The following is a 21,639-nucleotide window of genomic DNA, read 5'->3' as shown; positions in this document are numbered from 1 at the left end:
AGCTCAGGTCATGATCTCATGGTTCGTGAGTTTGAGCCCCACATCAGGCTCTATGCCAACAGCTCAGAGCCTGGAGCCTACTTTGGATTCTGTGTCTGTCCCTCTGTCCTTCCTCTGCTTGCACTCTCTCTGTCTCTCTCTCATTAAATAAAAAATAAACATTAAAAAATAAAAATAGAGCTTAAGTTTTACAATTTAATCAACTTTTTGTTTTATGGATCATGTTTTTGGTGTTGTTTCTAAGAAATTTTGCTTAACCCTATGTCACAAAGGTTTTCTTCTGTGTTTTCTTTAAGAAGTTTTATAGTCTTAGGTTTCCTGTGTAGGTGTGTTTTCCATTTTGAGTTGATTTTTGTGTAAAGCGAAATATTTAGGTTGAGGTGATTACTTGCTCATTTGGATATGCACATGGGTATGAAGTTGCTCCAGTGCCATTTGTTAAAAAGACTGTCCTTTCTTCCTTGTGTTGCCTTTGCAATTTTGTCAAATGTCAGTTGACCTTGTAATTATGGTTCTACTTTCGGACTCTATTCCACTCATCTGTGTGTCTCTCTGCTCACCAGTACCACATTGTCTTGATTACTATAGCTTGCCACTAAGTCTTGAAATCAGTATCATCCCTCCAACATTATTCTTTTTGTTTGGGCTGTTCTAGCTCCTTTGACTTTCCGTGTAAATTTTAGAGCAGGTTGTTGATATCTGTTAAAAAAAAAAAAATCCTGTTGGCATCTTCCTTGTGATTACATTGTCTATAGATCATTTTGGGAAGAACTGACATCTTAACAGTATTGAATCTTCCAATTTATGAGCATGGTGTATCTTTCCATTTGTTTCGGTCCTCCTTAATTTTTTTCTTTTATTAGTGTTTTATAATTGTCAGCATACAGATCTTACATGTTTTTTATTTACACTTAAGTACTTCATGTTTTTGAAAATTATTGTAAATGAGCCTTTAAATTTTACATTTCTTATTTTTAATCTTTTTTCTTTTTTCTTTTATTTTTTTAATTTACAGCCAAGTTATCATATAGTGCAACAATGATTTCAGGAATAGATTCCTTAATGACCCTTACCCATTTAGCCCATCCCCCCTCCCACAAACCCTCCTGTAACCCTCAGTTTGTTCTCCATATTTAAGAGTCTCTTATGGTTTGTCCCCCTCCCTGTTTTTATATTATTTTTGCTTCCCTTCCCTTATGTTCATTTGTTTTGTATCTTAAAGTCCTCATATGAGTGAAGTCATATATTTGTCTTTCTCTAATTTAGCTTAGCATAATACCCTCTAGTTCCATCCATGTAGTAGCAAATGGCAAGATTTCATTCCTTTTGATTGCCGAGTAATACTCCAGTGTGTGTGTGTGTGTGTGTGTGTGTGTGTATACACACCACATCTTCTTTATCCATTCATCCATCGGTGGACATTTGGGCTCTTTCCATATTTTGGCTATTGTTGATAGTGCTGCCATAAACATTGGGGTGCATGTGCCCCTTCGAAATAAATTTATCCCTTGGATAAATACCTAGTAGTGCAATTGCTGGGTCATAGGGTAGTTCTATTTTTTATAAATTTTACATTTCTTTTTTTTTTTTTTTTAATTTTTTTTTTTTTAACATTTATTTATTTTTGAGACAGAGAGAGACAGAGCATGAACGGGGGAGGGGCAGAGAGAAAGGGAGACACAGAATCAGAAACAGGCTCCAGGCTCTGAGCCATCAGCCCAGAGCCTGATGCGGGGCTCGAACTCACAGACCGCGAGATCGTGACCTGAGCTGAAGTCGGACGCTCAACCGACTGAGCCACCCAGGCGCCCCTAAATTTTACATTTCTGACTGTTCATTGCTAATACAGAGAAATACAGTTGGTTTTAGTGTATTAAACTTGTATTCTGCAATTTTGTTAAAGTTGCTTATTAGTACTAGGAGCATCTTTGTAAATTCCTTCTATGTAAGTAATCATGTCTTCTGTGAATAGAGACGGTCTTATTTTTCCCTTTCCAACTTGTATGTCTTTTATTTGTATTTTAAGCAAGGGAATGACTTGATTGGATTTGCACTTTTCAAAGACCAATCGGGCTGCACTGTAAAGAATTGATAGGATGGGGAAAATGTGGATGAAGACACTATTGTAGGAATCTGAGAGACAGTGAGAGAGGGGACAAATGGGCATGTGCAGAATATATTTTGGAGGTAGAATTGGTAGGCAGACCCTGGTAATGAATTGAATATGAGAGAAAAGGGCACCAAGGTTTCTGACATGAGGAACTGGGTGAATGGAGCTCCCACGTATAGAGATAGAGAAGCAGTTTTGGGGGACGATAAAAAGTTGAGTTTTGAACATGTCAGGTTTGGTAAGTCTAAGGGAATTTCAAATAAAGGTATCAAGTAGGCAACTGGACCCTCTATATATATGGTATGAAAGGGTATATATAGGGAATCACATAGAAGAGGAAGAGCTTGGGAAGGAGTCAGGCTACATGGAACCCTCTGTAAAGGCTTGTAGAGAACACTTTTTATTTTCAGTTCCTTCAGCATGCGAAGATCTTAAGATTTTTTTCACCTCAGACCTTTGGGCTTACTGGTAATCACTGCCTGAAATGTGTGACTCCCCTCTCCCTCCACCACTCCCATTTGTTTCCCTCTCTCTCTTTCTCCTGCTCTCCCTCTCCCTCCTTATTTCTATAAATTGGCTTCTCATCATATTCTAAGTCTCAAAATAAATATTATCTCCTCAAACTACCCCACAAAAATCAGATATCTTTCTCCCTGTATTAGCTTCTATTACATATCTGTTTTCTGCATAGCTCTTCTCATAATTTGTAATTTTCTACTTGATTGTTTACTAGACTATACATGCCAAAGGGCAGGGACTGTGTCTGTATCACTAGTCTACAACCCTGTTCCTGACACACCACTGCTCAATATTTGTCAAATGGTGGGAAGGATGGATTTACAGCACGTTGCCGTGGTTGAATTAGCTCCAGTTTCTTTGTGTTTGCATATGACTGACTTCTTACACTTACATATGCAGAGGTTTCTACACCCAATTTCAGCCAAATTCTGAGCAGGAAAATAACCTTATTTGTTTAATTCTACATTTATTGGCCACAGAGTGCCAGGCTTTGTAATAGCTGGTGGGGTGTGAAATGGCATTGTGGTATTGGACAGGGAGACCTGTATTTGAGACTTGGCTGTTCCATTTTCTAGATCTGTGACTTTGGGTGGAATATCTACTCTAAGCTTTAGGCTTCACACCTGTCAAAGGGCAGTAATAATAATTCCTACCTCATAAGATTGTGGTGCAAATTAAATGAGATTATATGTATGGGCCACAAGTTTATAATGCTTAATACATACTAAGTGCTCAATGAATAAGTAGTTAAGATTCATTTATATAAAAATGAGGTCATACCATTCTAGAAATGGTTGATACTGCTTGACCAGTGGGGGGAGGGCACAAAGAAATCTTTCACTTTCTATTCTTGTTCTTTACTGCCAGAAGCAGAAGTGCTGCTTTTAATGCCATGATGGCAAAGACTGGTAGTGGTATCACCTCCATGTTAGGCATCCAAAAATAGTACAAATGTTTATTCAGATGACAAACTTAGGATATTTAAGCCCTAACACCTTTAGTTTTGTTTGGGGAGAAAGAAGGAAAAGGTGGAAAGGAGGAACGAGGCAGAGAAAGACTAGATATTGTACTAGGTTACTTTACCTAACTAGCCATCAGCAGTATATATTGGTTGATAATCTGAGGCTCTTGATTCTCTTGAATTCGGTAAACATTCTCTTTGAGTATCTACCCTGGACTGGGTACTGTGCTGACAGTGGGGAAATTAGTGGGGAATACATATATTTTTTAAAGTTTTTTTAAATGTGTTTAATTTTATTTTTGAGAGAGGGAGAGAGAGACAGCATGAGCAGGGAAGGGCCGGGGTGGGGGTGGGGTGGGGGTGGGGACAGAAGATCTGAAGTGGGCTCTGCGCTGAGAACAACAAGCCCGATGTGGGGCTCCAACTCACGAACCGCAGGATCATGACCTGAGCTGAAGTTGGATGCTCAACTGACTGAGCCACCCAGGTGTCCCAGGGAATACATATTTGAGTGATCTAGATCAAAACCAGTGAAATTAACGTGATAGAAATTCTCCTTCTCTACCATGAATCTATATTCTACACCTCAAGCAAAGTTGTTCACAACTCTGGTTCGTTTCCATTAAGTGCTAGATACAAGCTTACATGTAAGATTAGGGATTAGAATCTGGGAATGAATGAAATGAATGAAAAGGAATTAGGGCAGAGACTGTCAAACTTTCTTCATTCATTTTGCCTCATACACAGCATCTCTAAGCCAAAAGAAGTACCTAACACCTTCACTGATTGAGGGAATAGAGCCAAGCAATTTAAGAAGTATTTAGATTTTAACAATTTAGCACATGTTAAGGACTGTATAACTTCTCCATCCTTGGAGTCAGATTATACACCACCAACTTCGTTTACTGTTCCACATTGATTTTTGTGGTACTTGGTTTTTATCACAATAACTGCCAAAAACTCAGCTTTGCAAAGGTATAATGTCATCTCAACGAATCTCCTACTGAAACTGTGAACTCCCTGCAACTAGTAGTTTGTATGATGTCCAACACATGCCACTGTTTCCCTAAAGATTTAAAATACCCCACAATGCCTCTGAGTTTGTGGCAGCACACCAGGATACCTCATTGCTTAGTTTGGGAACTGTGGTGTTATGGCCTTATTCCAAGACTTTGCTTTCTATAAATGTCTATCTTATTTTTCTGTACCTCTGCTTTAAAAACCAACTTGATGTTTATTACATTTTATGAAATAGTTTTTTAAGGAATTTTTCATTATTAAAAATTATGAGAGTTAAGCACATATAATACAGAAAGTTTGGAAAATACTGCATGACACAGGTTAAAAGTCATTCCTCATTCTACACTCCACCATGACCATGCCAACATGGTCATAATGTTTTTTTATCTGTATATTACATTTTGAGTAAGAACTATACTAACTCTGATATTATTAGAAGGTAGTAATCTGTAGTTTAGTGGCAATTCCATACCCTAGAGTTGTGACTTGTCAGTAATGACCTTTACAGTAAATAAGACAGAATTTCTAGCTGCCTTTTTTTTATTGGCCACTTTCATTAATTGAACACCTGATTGGTGGCTTGAAGACCCACCATTCATGAGGGAGAGACTTCTGCTCTGTTTCCAACCTAGAAAATGCAAAGTGTGTTATTTATACAGAGTGGTGGTGGTAAGTGTAACATTTTTTTTAAGAGGGTAACTTGTCCAGTTTTTTAGTTTCTCCAGTAGTGGATGCATTTTCTAAAAGTTATATATCAAGACCCTACTATAATATAGTATTTCTAAAAGATTATCTAATAATTCAGATTTAAGCTATTTGTATTGTTCTGACACCACAAGGAAAACTTCATTTCTTTTTTTCTTTTAATTTTTTTAATGTTTGTTTATTTTTGAGAGAGAGAGAGAGAGAGAGAAAACAGAATGGGGGAGGGACAGAGAGAGGGAGACACAGAATCTGAAGCAGGCTCCTGTCTCTGAGCTGTCAACACAGAGCCCGACACAGGGCTTGAACCCACCTACCACCAGGTCATGACCTGAGCTGAAGTTGGATGCTTAACCAACTGAGCCACCCAGGTGCCCCAGAAAACTTCATTTCGAATTTGTTATTTTATTTTCTACACCTTTATAAGTACTAGAAATTAGAGTTACTTACATGAAAATAAGAGTTTTGTTTTATCTACTTAAGATATGTTTTTAAGATTTACCTTCGGTCATACTATAGAAATAGAACTTGAATTATCAAAGAGCAGAATTATAACTTTAAAAAGAAAAAAATGGTCAATTTAGCTCCAGAGAACAGTTCACAAAAGATGGGAGTGGAAACTATGCATGAAACATATATTCATCTTTGGAGTCTCATTGTCTCTCTCTCTGTCTCTCTCAATAATAATTTTAAATTCTGACCTGAACAGGTGGTAGCATTACTTTCTTAGCATAGCCTGGACTGTTGAGGAGTGATTTTGTTCTTCTAAATTCCTGGTAAAGGACCTCATGGCTGATTCTAGTGATGAGGCAGAGAAAAATACGAGATGAGCCTGGAGTACTATCTTGCATTGCCTGAAAGTAAAGTTTAAAAATAAATAAGTAAGTAAAAGTGGAAGCAAATTAAAAGGACACAGGAGCCAACCTGAGAGAGTTCCCAGTGCCAAAACTGGAACACTTTGACCAACCAAATACTTGACAGTAGTAGTTTATTATAACCCAATGACTAAAATAAATATCCATGAGTTCATAGTAATATACATAAACAAATAAATAAAGGAAGGGAGAGGGACAAGTTCCTTACAAAAAAGTCCAGATAATAAATGTAGAAGGAATGGAGAAAAAAGAAAATTCCATGAGAACACCACAGGAATAATTGCTGTAGGCAAGATTCACAGATGAATGCTAAAATTAATCAGCAAAACTTGAAGGAGAAACAGGATACTTGTACAGTCTTAAAATACCTCAAGAAACTTATTAATATCTGTGGTGGTTTTAATAAACATCCACAACTTCTCTGACACTCTTCCTTCCATGAAGTGGAGCTTACGTCCCTTAGCATTGAGTGGGGCTGTTTGTTCACAGTGACTCATAACTAAGCAATAGTGCATGGAGAGGAGAAAACCAGTAGCTCTGCAGTAGTGAACCATGGCAGACACCATCTTAACAAGGTAGTCAGGGTTCACATCGCCAGGAAGAAGCTGTGTCAGTATCACATACCCCCACATATTACACAACGAGAAAACACTTCACCTCTTGGCGTTTGTCCCCAACTCCATAACCTTAGTCTAATCATGAGAAAACGTCAGAAAGTTCCAAATTGAGGAATGTTCTACAAAGTATCTGACTAGTACTTTTCAAAAGTATCAAGGACAGTCTGAGAAACTGTCACAGATCAGAGGAAACTAAGGAGACATGATAACTCCATGCAGTGTGGTTTCCTGGATGGGATTCTGGAGCAGAGGAAGACATTAGTGGAAAAACCGAAGCCTGAAGAGTCTGCAGTGGAGTTAATGGTGTTGTACCAATGTGAATTTCTTTGACTTGATAGATGAACCATGAGATATAAAATATGAACATTAGGGAAAGCTGGGTGACAGGAATACTGGAACTCTCTATACCATCTACACAGCTTTTCTGTAAATCTAAAATTATTCCAAAATTCAACGTTAAAAATAGAACAACCCACTGATGGCTTCTCTAAGATATTTGTTAAAGTGTCTCCAGAGGTGTCTGGGTGGCTCAGTCAGTTGATCGTCTGACTCTTGATTTCAACTCAGATCATTATCTCACAGTTCATGAGATTGAGCCCCGTGTCGGGCTCTTTGCTGACAGCGTGGAGCCTCCTTGGGATTCTGTTGTATTTTCTCTCTCTCTCTCTCTCTCTCTCTCTCTCTCTCTCTCTCTCTCTGCCCCTCCCCTGCTAATGCACTCTGTCTCTCTCTGTCTGTCTCTCTCTGTCCTTCTCTCAAAATAAATAAACTTAAAAAAAAAAAAAGTCTCCAGAGCAAATTAGTTCAGAGAAATCCCCCTCCCCCAAGCCTTTGTGCAGTCTCTTTATAAAAGAAATATGCACTCTTTTTTTTTTTTAATTTTTTTTTTCAACGTTTATTTATTTTTCGGACAGAGAGAGACAGAGCTTGAACGGGGGAGGGGCAGAGAGAGAGGGAGTCACAGAATTGGAAACAGGCTCCAGGCTCTGAGCCATCAGCCCAGAGCCCGACGCGGGGCTCGAACTCCCGGACCACGAGATCGTGACCTGGCTGAAGTCGGACGCTTAACCGACTGCGCCACCCAGGAGCCCCAGAAATATGCACTCTTGATAGCAAAACAACTCTCCCGAAACAGGGAAAGTAAGTTCTAGAGGTTTCATCCCACCACTAGAAATAGAAATGCAACTTTGCCTGCTCGGTGTAGGTCAGTTCAGCCAACACTGATGGTTTGCCTTTTGTGACTTGGTAGTGTAGGTTGCTCAGCACCTAGTTACAAAATGTATTCTGTAAAAAGAGTGCAGAGTGGAGCACCTGTGATTGTACCTGACTCTGTTGTGGGCTGTTTGTTCAGGGCTTACTGTTGAGCTGCTAATTTAAAATCTCCAGAGATCCAAGATTCAGTTTCATTGGACTGTCTTTCAATCCCATTATATTGGTAGATTCAAAAAGTGTAAAAAGTGTGGTTCTCAATAAGATGGATACATGAACAAAATGTTTTACAATATAAAATACATAGTATATTGCTCTTTAAAAAAACAGTAAAATCTCATTAATCCAATGTAATTATGGGTACAGATATGAAATCTTGATTTATAAATATTTTGTTCTTATTAGCTCAAACTAGGGTAACACAGTTGATTATAGAAAGCCTGACAAGGTCTTGTTTTAGTAAATAATAATATGTAATTGGCTGAGGATGATTATTGTCATAGTAACAAATTAGAATTTGGATACTAAAATTAAACTTCTTCCCTGTATGGCAATCATTCTCTTGATCTGACCATTAGTGACAACTGTCTTTAGTTTGTGCACATATGAGAAGTATTATTTTTGTCAGTTAAATATATTTTACTACCTAACCCGATTGAGTACCTTGCAGTGTGTCTATCTTGGGAATACAACTGATGTGATCAATAAAGATAATGGATTATTCTTGAACATGGACATACAATTAGGTTAGTATAGTGGCAGGTGCCTGCATTTCTCAGAAAGCTGTTTCCCAGTTGTTGTTAATGCATGCCCAAATAGATACACAGATACTTAGTGATACTGCTTAATTGCTGTAGTCAGATTGAGCAACACATAATTTATAGCAGTTCTGAAACCAGGAACACCAGAATGATATGCTCTATGATACAGACTTAGGACAATTGCTGGTCAGTGAAGTACAGGCGATACAAGCCTGTCTTTTGTGATACATGTGATATCATTTTCTTGACACCTGTTTTCAAAGTGTACCTTTCCATGTCATCCTGGTTTCTTTAGTGAATTTACTTAGAAAGTATGTTTTACTTTTTATTTTTTGAAGGCAGTATTTTAGTTCCTAATTTTATATTTATCGTAAGAATTTTACTGGTTGGCCACTATATGCCAGGTCCTTTCATTTATTATTCTTCCGGTGTCCCAGTAAATTAGGGACTCCTTGTCCATAATTTAGAAATTACAAAATGTAATTTAGACATTACAGAATGGAGATTCTGAAAGGTTTGGCGACTGTACCTCTGTTAGGCCCTACATTGTGATAAATGTGGTTACCTCGCTGAATGAGTTGCCTAGTACTTGGCTATAGATAACGTATCAAAAGTTAAAGGTGGTGGATCCTTAGGAAGAAAGGGAGGGGAATTGAGACTAGAATAATGAATATTTGAGAATAATTTTTAGCAAAAGTTTGCTATAAGTAGAACATCACTTTTTTGGGCAGGTCTGTTCCAGAGCCACTGAATGTATCTGTCCTATTGGATTTGTTGAAAATGCAAATAATCCAATCAAGTATGATACTCATTAAGGGAAAGGAATACAATCTGATAGTTTTTATGAAGACATGTACTGCCTAATCTCTGAGTTGAAAGGATCTTATAAAAATTTGCTTCCCTTCATATTCCTAGGTGGTATTGAATATGTGAGTAGAAAAAAAATGAGAGCATTTCAAATAATGCTAATGAAGTTTAAATGATTGCAATCTACCATATTGTGAGGAAAAGTTGTTAGCTGTGAAAGATGAAGACTGAATTAAAATATTACCATGACTGGCATTTGATTTGAAAACTGCAAAGATAAGCTTAGGTTCCTATTTATGAAAGCCATCTTCACAGCCTGATGAAATATCTTTTAAAAGGTTTTATAGTTACCATGGATACTTCTTAGCTTTGATAGAGTAAGTTGTAATTCATATTCAATCATCTGAGGTGAAGTAGCCAAAAAACCCACCAACCAAAATCTAAAGTGGCTTCCTCTGTATACTCATACTAGTTCAGAGATGGAAAGGGTAAATAAATAACCTGAGATTAGCGTTTGGGTTAGTTATCACTGCTTGAAAAGCAAAATATTTAGGATGCGCATTACCTGAATCTGATCCTAATGTTTACCTTTTATGGGTAACTTTTACTTTTAACTAGTAAAGGGAACTTCTTAGGTTTTGACAGGGGAATTTAGATGGTGAGACCCTTCTGAAAGCTGATGAACCCAAGCAACATACGCAATTTCTGAAAGCCATAGGGACGCAGAAATATTGAAGGCATTGGTCCCTATGGTAACATATTTGCATTTGGCCCAGAAGTGGCTGGTTTCTGCTTAGCCTCTTTTAATTGCTATATATTGACAGCCGTTTTCACAACTATTTATAAAATGTTGGATTAATGAGCATGTGTACAAGGGAGTGCACACCACATCCTTAGGCTTGATTAGACACTTGAGATGACAAAAAGCTCTGCGTGAAGAGTTACCGAGGTGTTTTTGGCATTCCCTAATGTGTCTGTCACATAGTGGAAGCAAAAAGCCTTTTAAATGATTTAAATATTTTCCTCAATTCTCTTTTAAAACAGGTGACAAAAGAGCTAAAACAGTATGACAACAAAATTATAGAATGCAAATTCGAGAATAACAGCTGGGTCTTCATGAGACAGAGAACAGACAAAAGTTTTCCTAATGCCTACAACACTGCCATGGGTGAGTATGACAATCTACCAGTATTTGTTACGTTAAAAAAGAGAGAGGGAGAGAGAGCATTAAGGTTTTGGAGTCAAAATGTGCTGTCTTTATTGATCTGTTTGATGGGGCGAATCCATAGGGTCATTCGGACCCTACCCTTGTGGCTGGGAAAGGGGTTGTGACTTTACTGGCTCCAGTTGGCTTGTAGGTTGTCCGAGGCCTGTGGGCTCACGCCCCTGCGCCCAGAAGAGAAGTGTAAAGGGCAGGATAATGGGCTGTATACAAGTTGAATTTGTTGAACAACAACAACAACAAAAGCCACGATAATTTCAGATCTATTCAAAACTATAAAAACCGTTGTTTGCCAGATGGTAAAAGACAAAATTAGCAGGGGAAAATGTAATTTCCAGCTCCTAAAATAGCTTTACAAACAATGGAGAACAAAGTAAATGAAAACCATTAAAAAACAAAACAAAGCAAAACAAAAACCTCCTAAAACCTGCTCTGCTATCCTTCATAGTGTTCTTTGGGTACAACTTGAATGCTTTGCGAATTCAGAATAGTAAGTTTCTTTCACGGAGAATATCACAAAGTAATGAAGTTTACAAGCTAAACTAGTAGCAGTAGTTGCTCTGGACCGCGTTTTTAGTGAATTTGAAAAACATACATAAAAACCAAGATTGAAGGTTAATAGCATTGTGTGCTGTTAGACTGCTCAGTCAGTGATGTTGCTGATTATATGATAAGCTTATGAGAAAATACAGAAATTGCCAGTTTCAGTTTTGCAGTTTATGAAAAGTTACTATTGTACATTTAAAGGTTTTGTTGGAACTAGCATCTGTGTTCAGACAAGATGAGTTAATTTTGAAAATGGGAAAAATTAAGCCAGTGTCTTTTTTTCCAGAGCTAAATATGTAAATAGGATTTAAAGGACTGGTAGTAAATTTTGACCACATAAGAAGGGATGCCTCGTTTATTCGTAATGTTGTTGTAATACCTTACTTCCTCAAACAAGTTGTTAAAACAACAGAGTATGTATGATCTGCCAGCTACAGCGGAGCCTCCCTGTTCAGTGGAAATGGTGGCCGGTGCCATCATGACAGGGAGGAGTTCTTTCTCAGAGGAGAGACTACATGTTTTCCTAGAAGTTTGGTTGAATATAGACTAGAGTGTGATGCGCTGTGTGCTCCGTTCAAAACCTGAAGACGGTTTTGGAGCGAGGGACGGCCACAGTGAAGGCATGCTTATCATTCAGATACTTAACGTTTTGTTTTAAAATGAACAGTTCAAGAAAGAGTGGGCACCAGAAAAGCACCCATTTTAGGGGGCGGGGGAGGGAGGAGAATAGTTTAATGTGTGAATCCAGTCACCCAAATCCGTAAAATGCAAGTGTTTAGCATATTGGGATGCAAACCTTTCCCCTTTGGCATCCCCCTGTGGTGAGTCAGCTCCCTTAATTAACCCTCGCGTGAGACACGTGTCTCCCTTTGTCCACAGCTGTGTGCAACAGCATCTCCAACCCTGTCACCAAGGAGATGCTGTTTGAGTTCATCGACAGATGTGCGGCGGCTTCTCAAGGACAGAAGCGGAAGCATCATCTGGACCCTGACACAGAGCTCATGCCTCCACCGCCTCCCAAAAGACCTCGCCCTTTGACCTAAGACCCGCCTCTGACTTGAGGATTGAGAGGAAAAAAGAGTGAGAAAGAATGCTGTTGCCCCATTTTTGCAGCCAGAGAAATTCAAAAGCGAATGTGGCCTGATGCTGATACGCATTTGAATTTTTTGTAAAGAAAGAAAGAAAGAAAAGAAAGAAAGGTATTGTAGCCGGCCTGTAAATATTTGATGCATTTGTTTCCTCAGTGCTACGATACATCATGGACTTCACACAGTTTATTTATATCTGATAAACTCAGCCTTACCTTGTGGAATCTGAAGATTGAAATATCCAAAGGTTTAATTGAGATTGAAATCAATGCAAAAGAGGCCTTGTTTGTATATGGATAACTTTGACCTTTAATTTATAAAGTTAGTAATCTGGAACTGTGAGCGTATAAAACACTGTATTTTTTAGAAGTTGTATTTCAACTATGGTAAATTCTCCTTTTGAAGCATCTAGGCAATGGCGTTAAACATTCTTGCTGTCGTTTATCATGGATTTCCTACATTTCTGAGATTCTTGTGTTCAAAAACAAATGACAAGGTTGTTAAGTATTATATATTATACTATGTTAAACAACTCAGTCTGGCTTATCTCATTTTAAGAAGTTTTTTTAGAAATGTAAAAGTAAAAAAGTAAAGCCCCATTTTTGTGAATTGCATCCTGTCTAAAGGAAGTATATTGAGTATTTTCATCTGTTTCTATTCTTTGAACTAAAATATCAGATATCCAATGTGTCCATTCTGGCAGTGGTTTTCAGTTACTTCATAGAACTTAGATGTATACCACCAGGTTCCTTTTATGTGTTGTTCTCCTGAGAGACCCTTTTCCTTCCTTCCTTCCTTCCTTCCTTCCTTCCTTCCTTCCTTCCTTCCTTCCTCCCTTTTTTTTGTTTTTTTAATGTCAGGGCTACTTCCGCTTTACCTCAGTGGTATCAGCACATTGTAAATTACATTAAAACACACAACTCACTGTGATGATGGGAATGATATCAAATACAGACGATGTTGTGTTCCCTCAAACAAAGCGGCAAAGGAAATGCCAGCTGACTCCTTTGATTAGAAGGTGATGTCAATGGAATAGAATGCTGTCACTAGAAAATGCTCTCCCACTGCTAGATAAATGCAGAGGCAAAGAGTAGACATCTGTAGAAACTAAACATCAAGGAAGCCAAGACATTTATTTTCAAAGCCAGAATTCTATCTGTGTTCTGTTCTCGGGATGCTATTTCTGTTGTACACCTGAATTTTAAAACATTTACTGGTAGATAATGGATTTAAAGAGCAGCTAATTGGTCATCTGCCATTGTTGAGAAGCCGTGTTCTGATTGGTTTGTGAAGGAACTCTCAGAATTTGCCTATTAGAGGCGAATATATTTATTTTTAGAGGTACAGGTTTTAAGTATATGTGTATTTAAAACAAATTTTCATGATCTGAATTTTATATATGATATGCATATATATGTAAGTATACGCAGCAGTGTATATTCTTCTACTAATACAATCAGACATGAAAAATCCAAATGAGTTACCCAGCTGACTGAATATCTGACAGGATTTCTATATGATATAGCACAGATTAACCAAAAATGTATTTATATTCAGCTGAGTTTTAATGTTTTTAAACAAAGTTTTCTCCTGTAGTGCTTTTCTATATGAAATACTAGGAGTCATGCTTGGGCTTTTTCCTTTATTCTTTCCAAGTTATATAACATGTAGTGAATTTACCTAGAATGTCATTTTAGTATTTCATTCCTAGAGTGCTTTTGTGAGTTTGGGCACTAAAGGGATTAAAACACCTGACTGCCACAATGATTGTTGAAAGGGGGAAATTTGTAAGGTTCCATAGTGTCTTGTACAAAGTGGATCTGAAAAAATACCTATGCAACTCCAAACAGTCCGATGCCTGCTTCACCAGGGTCAGTGACTCTTTTCACACGCTATGTTGCTTTCTCCTGAGCCTGTATAAGTGCAGAGCCCTTTTGCAGATGTAAGAGCTAGCTTTTGCCAGTGATCTTTAATGGAGTTAAAATGTTTATGGTAATTGTAACCTTTTAAATGAGTTATGTGAAAAGAGCATCTCATTTTTAATACACCCAGATACTTTTTCCTTGCCTTTGTGCATTTTCTAAAACTTAATTTTCTTAATTTGTCCTTTCCTTTCGATTACAGTGAAGTATAATAGCCGGCCTAATAAGTAGATCCCATTTAGCCCCCGAACACACTGTCGTCTGCAGTATCATCAGAAGTCATCTAGAAAGTCAAGGGGGAGAATTGAGAGGCGGGAATTGGGACATCAGGAAGGAAAGAAACCCTTCCGTTCTCAGGCCACTTCACAGCAACTCTTTTCTGACACTGAAGTTTTGTAGACAAGAATAAGAAAACTTTGCTTTCTTGAGTTATCACATATAAAAGCTTTTGCTTTGTATTTGGAAAAGATGCGGATGACTCGACTGCCTGGATGGTTACATTTGCTTTCCATGAAATGCTCAGAAAACGTCAGGACATTCCTTCTCTAATTGTGTGTCAGTGCGTATTGTAATAAAACCACTGAGTTAAAATAACAGTTTGGCTGGTGATGCCTTTGTGTCCCTCTATGTACCTAATGATTTTGTGTCCCTTTTATTGCTGGTGTTATCCTGCCTCTGTCAGCCATACCCGTCGTAATCCATCTGGTTTTGTTGCATTCTAGAATTAGCATGAAGACTTGGAAAATCCTCTATTCTTCTTCCTGAGAAACCAAGAAATTGGATTGACATGGGGGATGTAGCTTGCGCCTTTTCTTTTTGGAGGGTAGGGGAGCAGGGGAGAGCACATCTTTAAGTGATATTTATAGTACTTCTGTCCGTGTACCTCATCCTAGCACTCTATTATATGGGTAGATATCCTGTCACGTTATTTTGAACACATTTAATTCTTTCAGAATACTCAGCAGTAAATATTCTGAAATGATGAAGTAATGACCTGTCCATTTTTTTGTCGACTCTGTATTTTTGTACCATGGAATTTGCCATTTAAAATTTGTAAATGGATGCGGTTTTGAATTATGTGTATAATCCTTTCCAGTCAAAAAACCTTGAAAGTCAACCAAATACTCGCAGGCAGGGAAAACTAATGTGGTGGGGAAAAAACCCTGGGCTAACCCCAGAGACCAAGTCTAGGCTCTGCCTCTCACCGGCTCTGTGTTCTCTCTAGGTCTCACCCTGTACCCCCTCCCCCCATCTATGAGAGGCCGAGATTGAGCCAGATGATCAAAAAGGGCCTTTTCAGGTCTGACATGATTCTTGTAAAAGCTCATGGATTTTAAATAGCCCATATTCACAATGAAGGGAGTATTACCACTACCGAATATCCACCAAGCACCAAGACCGTCCCCAAAACAACTCCTCTGTGCAGGTAGGGACCATTATTAACCTCATTTTGTAGTTGAGCAACCTGAGACTTAGATAGCTAACCCATGGTTACATAGCTAGTAAGTTGTGAGCTGAGACCCCAACAAAGGCCTTTCTGACTCCAGCTCCTGATTTATTGCTCGGTACTCCTCACAGCTTTGTTGCAGTCCCGGCTTGGGGGCTGCTTCTGTGCCAGGGGCCCCAAACTCTGTTTCTTTGGTGCCAACAGGAAATGGGTTTCAAGCATCTCTCTCCAAACCAAGGAGGTGAACTTGGGATCGGCAAAGTAAACATATTTTTAGGGCCTTATTATTTAACCACTTATTTGGCAATATTTAAATGTGAGTGACACAGAGGGCATGAAAAGAAGTTTAATATTCTCATTAAGATGCTAAATTCCGAAGACATAACTAGGAAGAAATAAGCGATTAAATTACACACTGGGCCAAAATTTTCCTGATTGTCGCATAGTTGACTGTCAACTCTGATGCTTTGGCAGGTTGGTGTCAGCCTCGGTTAACCCAGAAGTGTCCCTCCTCTCACTGGACTCTGGTATCGGGTGGCCACTGTCCATGATAAACAGGTGGGGGTGGAGGGCGCTCAGAGCAGGGCCCCCCCAGGCTTCTAAGCAGAAGACTTCACATTTCAAAAAAGGAGCGCATGGATCTGGGGTTGCCAACTATTTTAACTTGCAACGGCTTTACGAAATAATATGTTGCCATTATTGCATACAATAAAGGGAATCTTAACACCCAAAAAGGAAGTAGGACATAACTTAGAAGAAAGGACATGTCTTTATATAGAACAAATTTTGTTTTGTGAAAGATTCTCTACACTATCCCTTGCTTCTACATTTCACCACAAACTGGTAAAATCATTGTCATGGACCGGTGCTGGGAATCCTTGCATAGGTGGAATTCCAGGCAGCTTGTATGTAAGTGGGGAGGCAGGCAAGAAGCCCCTAAGGGAAGAAGCGGCCCCTGATTCCATAGCTAGAGGTCATTTTCATAGCCAGAGCTGATCAGAGTATAATTACCTCACAACTGTTGATTATATTGTGCCCTTGAGATGTAAAGCGTACAGGCGAAAAATGAGTTGTCTGAACGTTGACAGATACTCCAAAAGGATGACACCCTCAGCTGTTTAAGGTACAAAAATAAACATGCCACATACAACACAGAAAAACAGAATTTGGCTTTGACAACGAACCCGAACAACAGAGTCGCCAATGGTCACAACTTTGAGGTGGGCACGTAGTCAGTCTGTTTTTCCTTTAGATCACTGCCACCAAGAATGACCTTTCATGACTGAAGACCCTCTCCTGCTCCCCGGTGAGAGCTCCCTGGCACATGACATCAAAGGGCCTCCATGATCCGGCCTCGGCCTGCATCCAGATTTGGATCATGCCTGCCCCTTGATACAGCTGTATGCCTCGCTGTTCCCACAACGCCGTGTCCTCTAAACCCAGGAACCTTTGGGGCGCCTGGGTGGCTCAGTCGGTTAAGCGGCCAACTTCGGCTCGGGTCATGATCTTGCGGTCCGTGAGTTCCAGCCCCATGTCGGGCTCTGTGCTGACAGCTCAGAGCCTGGAGCCTGTTTCAGATTCTGTGCCTCCCTCTCTCTGACCCTCCCCATTCATGCTCTGTCTCTCTCTGTCTCAAAAATAAATAAATGTTAAAAAAAAAATACTATCTCCAACTAAAGACAAAAAATTAATAAATAAACAAACCCAGGAACCTTTGCTCGTGGTGCTGCCACTGCTGCCAGAAACCCCCAGCCTCCCTTGATGTCAGGATCAAGGGAGCCTTCCTGCCATAGGTAGCCTCTTAGATCTCACACTGTATCGTGATTGTCTCCCCCGGTCTCCCCTCCAGACAAGGCTCTCGACCCATACCCGGGGTGACAGCAGCAGGCCCTTGGTAGTAATTAGGGCAGGAGATAGGTTCGGATGCCCCGTTGTACCCGCTCTCGAGACTCAGTCAAGATGCATTTGCTCTGGTCTCCCTCGGCTTAGCTGCACATGGAACGTGATTTTTTTTTTTTTTTTTTTTTTTTTGTCACTCTGGCCTTCTCATCATAATACAAGCTCTGATAACATCTCATTTCTTAAGAATTTCTTCAGAGGCCATCTATGATGCCTCTTGTATTTAATCCTGATTAGAAGTGTCCTGTCTGTTCTTGCCGTTTGCACCGAAAATGCTGAGGAAATTTCTCAGCAGGAGGAATCTTAAAGTGCCCTGGCCTCCTGGCTGTTATACGCTCTGAGGGAGGTGTGAGGGAAGCAGTGTTCTTAATCACGTCTTATTTTTTGGTGCAGTTTCACTGAGACTGCCACGTCTTAAACTAGAAGGCTCCTTCTCCCTACCCACCTACTCGCGCCCAATTTTTGATGTTTTCAAAGAGAAGTCCTCTGGTAACTGCTAAGGCTTTGCAGTTAGTTTTAAAAATAAATACCAGTCCGTGATCCCTTAGCGTAAATTGCTGCTTCTAGCCATGTCTTTTTAGAGTGGGAAAGGCAAGTGAAAGATAGGATTCTTGTTGCTACTCTCCAAAGCTATCTTCCAGGATCTAAAGGAATCAGAAACTTTGTAGTTTCTGTAGAAGTTCTGCTTCCCTTCTGAAAGCTGTCAGGGGAACATTGTGTAGTTTTGATCTCTGGTATAAACTCACTGTGTGCTCTGATACATGTTGAACATGAGAGCCTAGCCAGGCAACACGGCAACTGAAAGTCTAACATAAAAAATTTCTTGAAAATTCTGCATGTGGGTAGAAACTGTATGCCTGGAAACATTACATACAATTGGGATGGTGCAGGAGGTAGGGGGCGTTCTAGACCTTAATGGATGGGTAGGGTGAATGGGGTAGGTCGGTGTGGACAGAAAACGTGGGGAAGGAAGGGTGCTTTGGAAGAGTTTGTCTAGAGCTTTTGTGAAAGACAGCGGTAGCAAATATGGCTGCAATCACTCTGACTTAAAATGACAAACCAACCAGCCACCCTTGGCCCCTTGATCTCCTTCTGGCTACCCATTTCTCTATTCCTTTTTCCTGCAAAATTCCTAGGAGGTGATCGCACTCGCTCATTTCCTATGCTTTCCTTATGTTCTCTCTTGAACCCACTGCCGACAGGCTCTCCTCTCTACTGAGACTGCTCTTATCGCCACCGCCAGTGCCCTCTGCAGGGTCCGGTCCACTCTCCTAACTGACCTGTCTGTACCATCAACATTTAACAGTTTCTCACTCCTGTTCTTGTTTTTCTTTTCTCTTTTTAATGGGAAATTTCAAACATACACAAAAGTAAGGAAAATGGCACGGTGAACTCCCACCTACCCATATTTAGCAATGATCACTTTGTTGTAGTTCCTGTTTGTACCTGCACTCGAGACTCAGTCAAGATGCATTTGCTCTTGTCTCCCCCCGCCCAATCCTCCTTCACATACACACACACACACACACACACACACACACACACACAATTATTTTAAAGCAAATCACAAACTGCTCTCTCTTTGTTGAATCATTGTTGCACTTGGCTCCCAAGCCACTGTAGTATCTTGGTTTTCTTTTGTCTTACCTACTGGTCTCCCTTGCTGAGCCCTCTTCACCTTCTCAGCCTCTAAATGTTGTAGTGAGCCAGGTTCAGTCCCCTGGCCTCTCTGTAGACTCTCTGGAAGAGATCTCTCTTAATCCCTGAACACTAATACCATCTATACACAAATAATTTCCAAATTTATTTTTAGCCTGGATCCCACTCATGAGTTCTAGACTCAAATATCCAACTGACAAGCTGACATCTTCACTTGGATGTTTAACAGTCACCTCAAACTTGAATACACCCCAAACTGAACTTTCCTCCTCCCACAGACTTGCTTCCCTCCCCTCCGTCTTCTTGTAGAGTTTAGTTAATGGCAATTGCACTTTTCCAGTTGCTTCAGAATCATCCTTGACTCCTTTCTTCTCTGACACTCCACGTCCAATCCATCAGCAAGTGCTGTCAGCACCACCTTCAGACTGTAACCAGAATTTGACAACTCCTCAACCTCTCCATCTCTCATCCCATCTCTTGCCTACATTGTGGTGATAGCCTCCTAACTGGTATCCCAGTTTTCATTCTCCTTCATCCCCTCACCCATCTATTCTCCACACAGCTGTCTGTAATATTTTTTAGAACATGTCCCTCAACTACTCAGAACCTTCCAGTGCTTGCCACCTCATTCAGAATTAAATTCTAAAAGCATGTCATAGTCCACAAGGCCTACATAACATGGCACCCAGCCACCTCTTCTGAGCTCACCTCTTGTCTGCCTTGTTCATTCTTGTCCCACTGGCTCCTTTGTAGTTTTGTCATCTTGCCCAGCATGTTCCCACTTTAAGGACTTTGAACTTTCTCTTCCCTCTACCCAGATGCTCTTTCCTTAGCTGTTCATAAGACTCACTGTTATTTCATTCAAGTCTCGAGACAAAGGCCACCTCATCAAAAAGGCCTGGCCGACCATCCCATCTAAACTACTACTCCCATCACCACCTACCCCTTACCCTCATTTATTCTTCTACAAGTGCTGATCTAACATGTTTGCACATTTAGCTGTTGTCACACTCCCCTATTTAGAATGGGAGTTAAAATGTGATTTCATTCACTGTTGTATTTCCAGGGCCTAGGCCAGTCTGGCACAGAGTATAGAAGTTCAGTAAGTATTTCTAAATCTATAAATGAATTAGGGCTTCATAGATAGGCCGGGGACAGATTACGAAGGGATCTGAATGTCTGGCTTAGAAGTTAGGCTCGGGGCGCCTGGGTGGCGCAGTCGGTTAAGCATCCGACTTCAGCCAGGTCACGATCTCACGGTCCGTGAGTTCGAGCCCCGCGTCGGGCTCTGGGCTGATGGCTCGGAGCCTGAGGCCTGTTTCTGATTCTGTGTCTCCCTCTCTCTCTGCCCCTCCCCCGTTCATGCTCTGTCTCTCTCTGTCCCAAAAATAAATAAATGTTGAAAAAAAAAAAAAAAAGAAGTTAGGCTCGACTTGGGCCACAATAAAGAGCTATTGAAACCTTCTAAATATGGGAGTTCTTTGTGAGAAGGAACTGGTAGTAATTTGTCTAAGGTGGCGGAAGAAAGAGAAACAAGGTGACAGGCCAGCCGAGAGGCTACTGTACTAATCCCAGTGAGAGGTCAAGAACCTAGAAAAGGGTGGCATGTACAGAAATGGAGGAGAGGGATGTGGCAGGCCTTCAGGAGCCATCAAGATTCAATAATCAGTTGAAAAGCCAAGGTTACCTTCAAGGGATCGAACCAAGGTGGGGGGATGGTGGTACCCTGCCCAGAAACAGGGAAGTGAGAAGGAAGAGCTGATTTGGGGCTGAGACGGGGAAGGGGCTTCTGAGCGTGGTGAGCGGGAGGTGCTGTCAGGAGATTCAGATGCAACTGGCCAAAGACAAGGCAGAAATTTAGAATGGAGCTCAGACAGATTTTAAATCTGTTCACACAGCAGTGATGGTAAAAGCAGTGTGAGTAGAAGACAGGAAGTAAAAAGAGGGTCAGCATCCCTCATGTTAGTGGGTGGAAGAAAAAAATAGTAAAGTAAGGCATCAAGATGTAATAAGGTCAAATAAAGATCAAGAAAGTAAGGAAAAGAAAATCATGTCAAGAAGCCACAGCCTGCAGGAGCCAAGAGAAAGGTTTCCTGATGGAGGAGGTAAAAAATAGTTGCGATTGTTCCAGGAAAGGCATGGAGAGCGAAGGACCGAGAAAAAGGGTCTTGAATTTGGCTTCTAGATAACCTCCGGAAACATGATGGCGATGGCTGGAGTCGAGGGAAAAACTAGAGAAAAGATGAGGAAAAGATGGTGGCTGGACTTGGGGCTT

At 40.2% G+C, this 21,639-nt stretch overlaps 1 protein-coding gene across 1 annotated transcript in view; it reads left to right on the top strand.

Moving 5' to 3' along the window:
• The window catches only part of RNGTT (RNA guanylyltransferase and 5'-phosphatase), a 326,083-nt gene extending 311,128 nt beyond the window's left edge, over nucleotides 1–14,955 (top strand). Inside the window, exons 15-16 of the mRNA XM_043591917.1 lie at nucleotides 10,626–10,749; nucleotides 12,229–14,955. Of these exons, the coding sequence (XP_043447852.1) occupies nucleotides 10,626–10,749; nucleotides 12,229–12,392 (288 nt within the window). The 3' untranslated portion in view covers nucleotides 12,393–14,955. The remainder of the gene's footprint in view (nucleotides 1–10,625; nucleotides 10,750–12,228) is intronic.
• Nucleotides 14,956–21,639: the final 6,684 nt, after the last annotated feature.

This window comes from Prionailurus bengalensis, chromosome B2, assembly GCF_016509475.1.
Source record: "Prionailurus bengalensis isolate Pbe53 chromosome B2, Fcat_Pben_1.1_paternal_pri, whole genome shotgun sequence".
NCBI classification, from domain to species: domain Eukaryota; kingdom Metazoa; phylum Chordata; class Mammalia; order Carnivora; family Felidae; genus Prionailurus; species Prionailurus bengalensis.
This window is presented reverse-complemented; position numbering and strand designations above follow the sequence as displayed.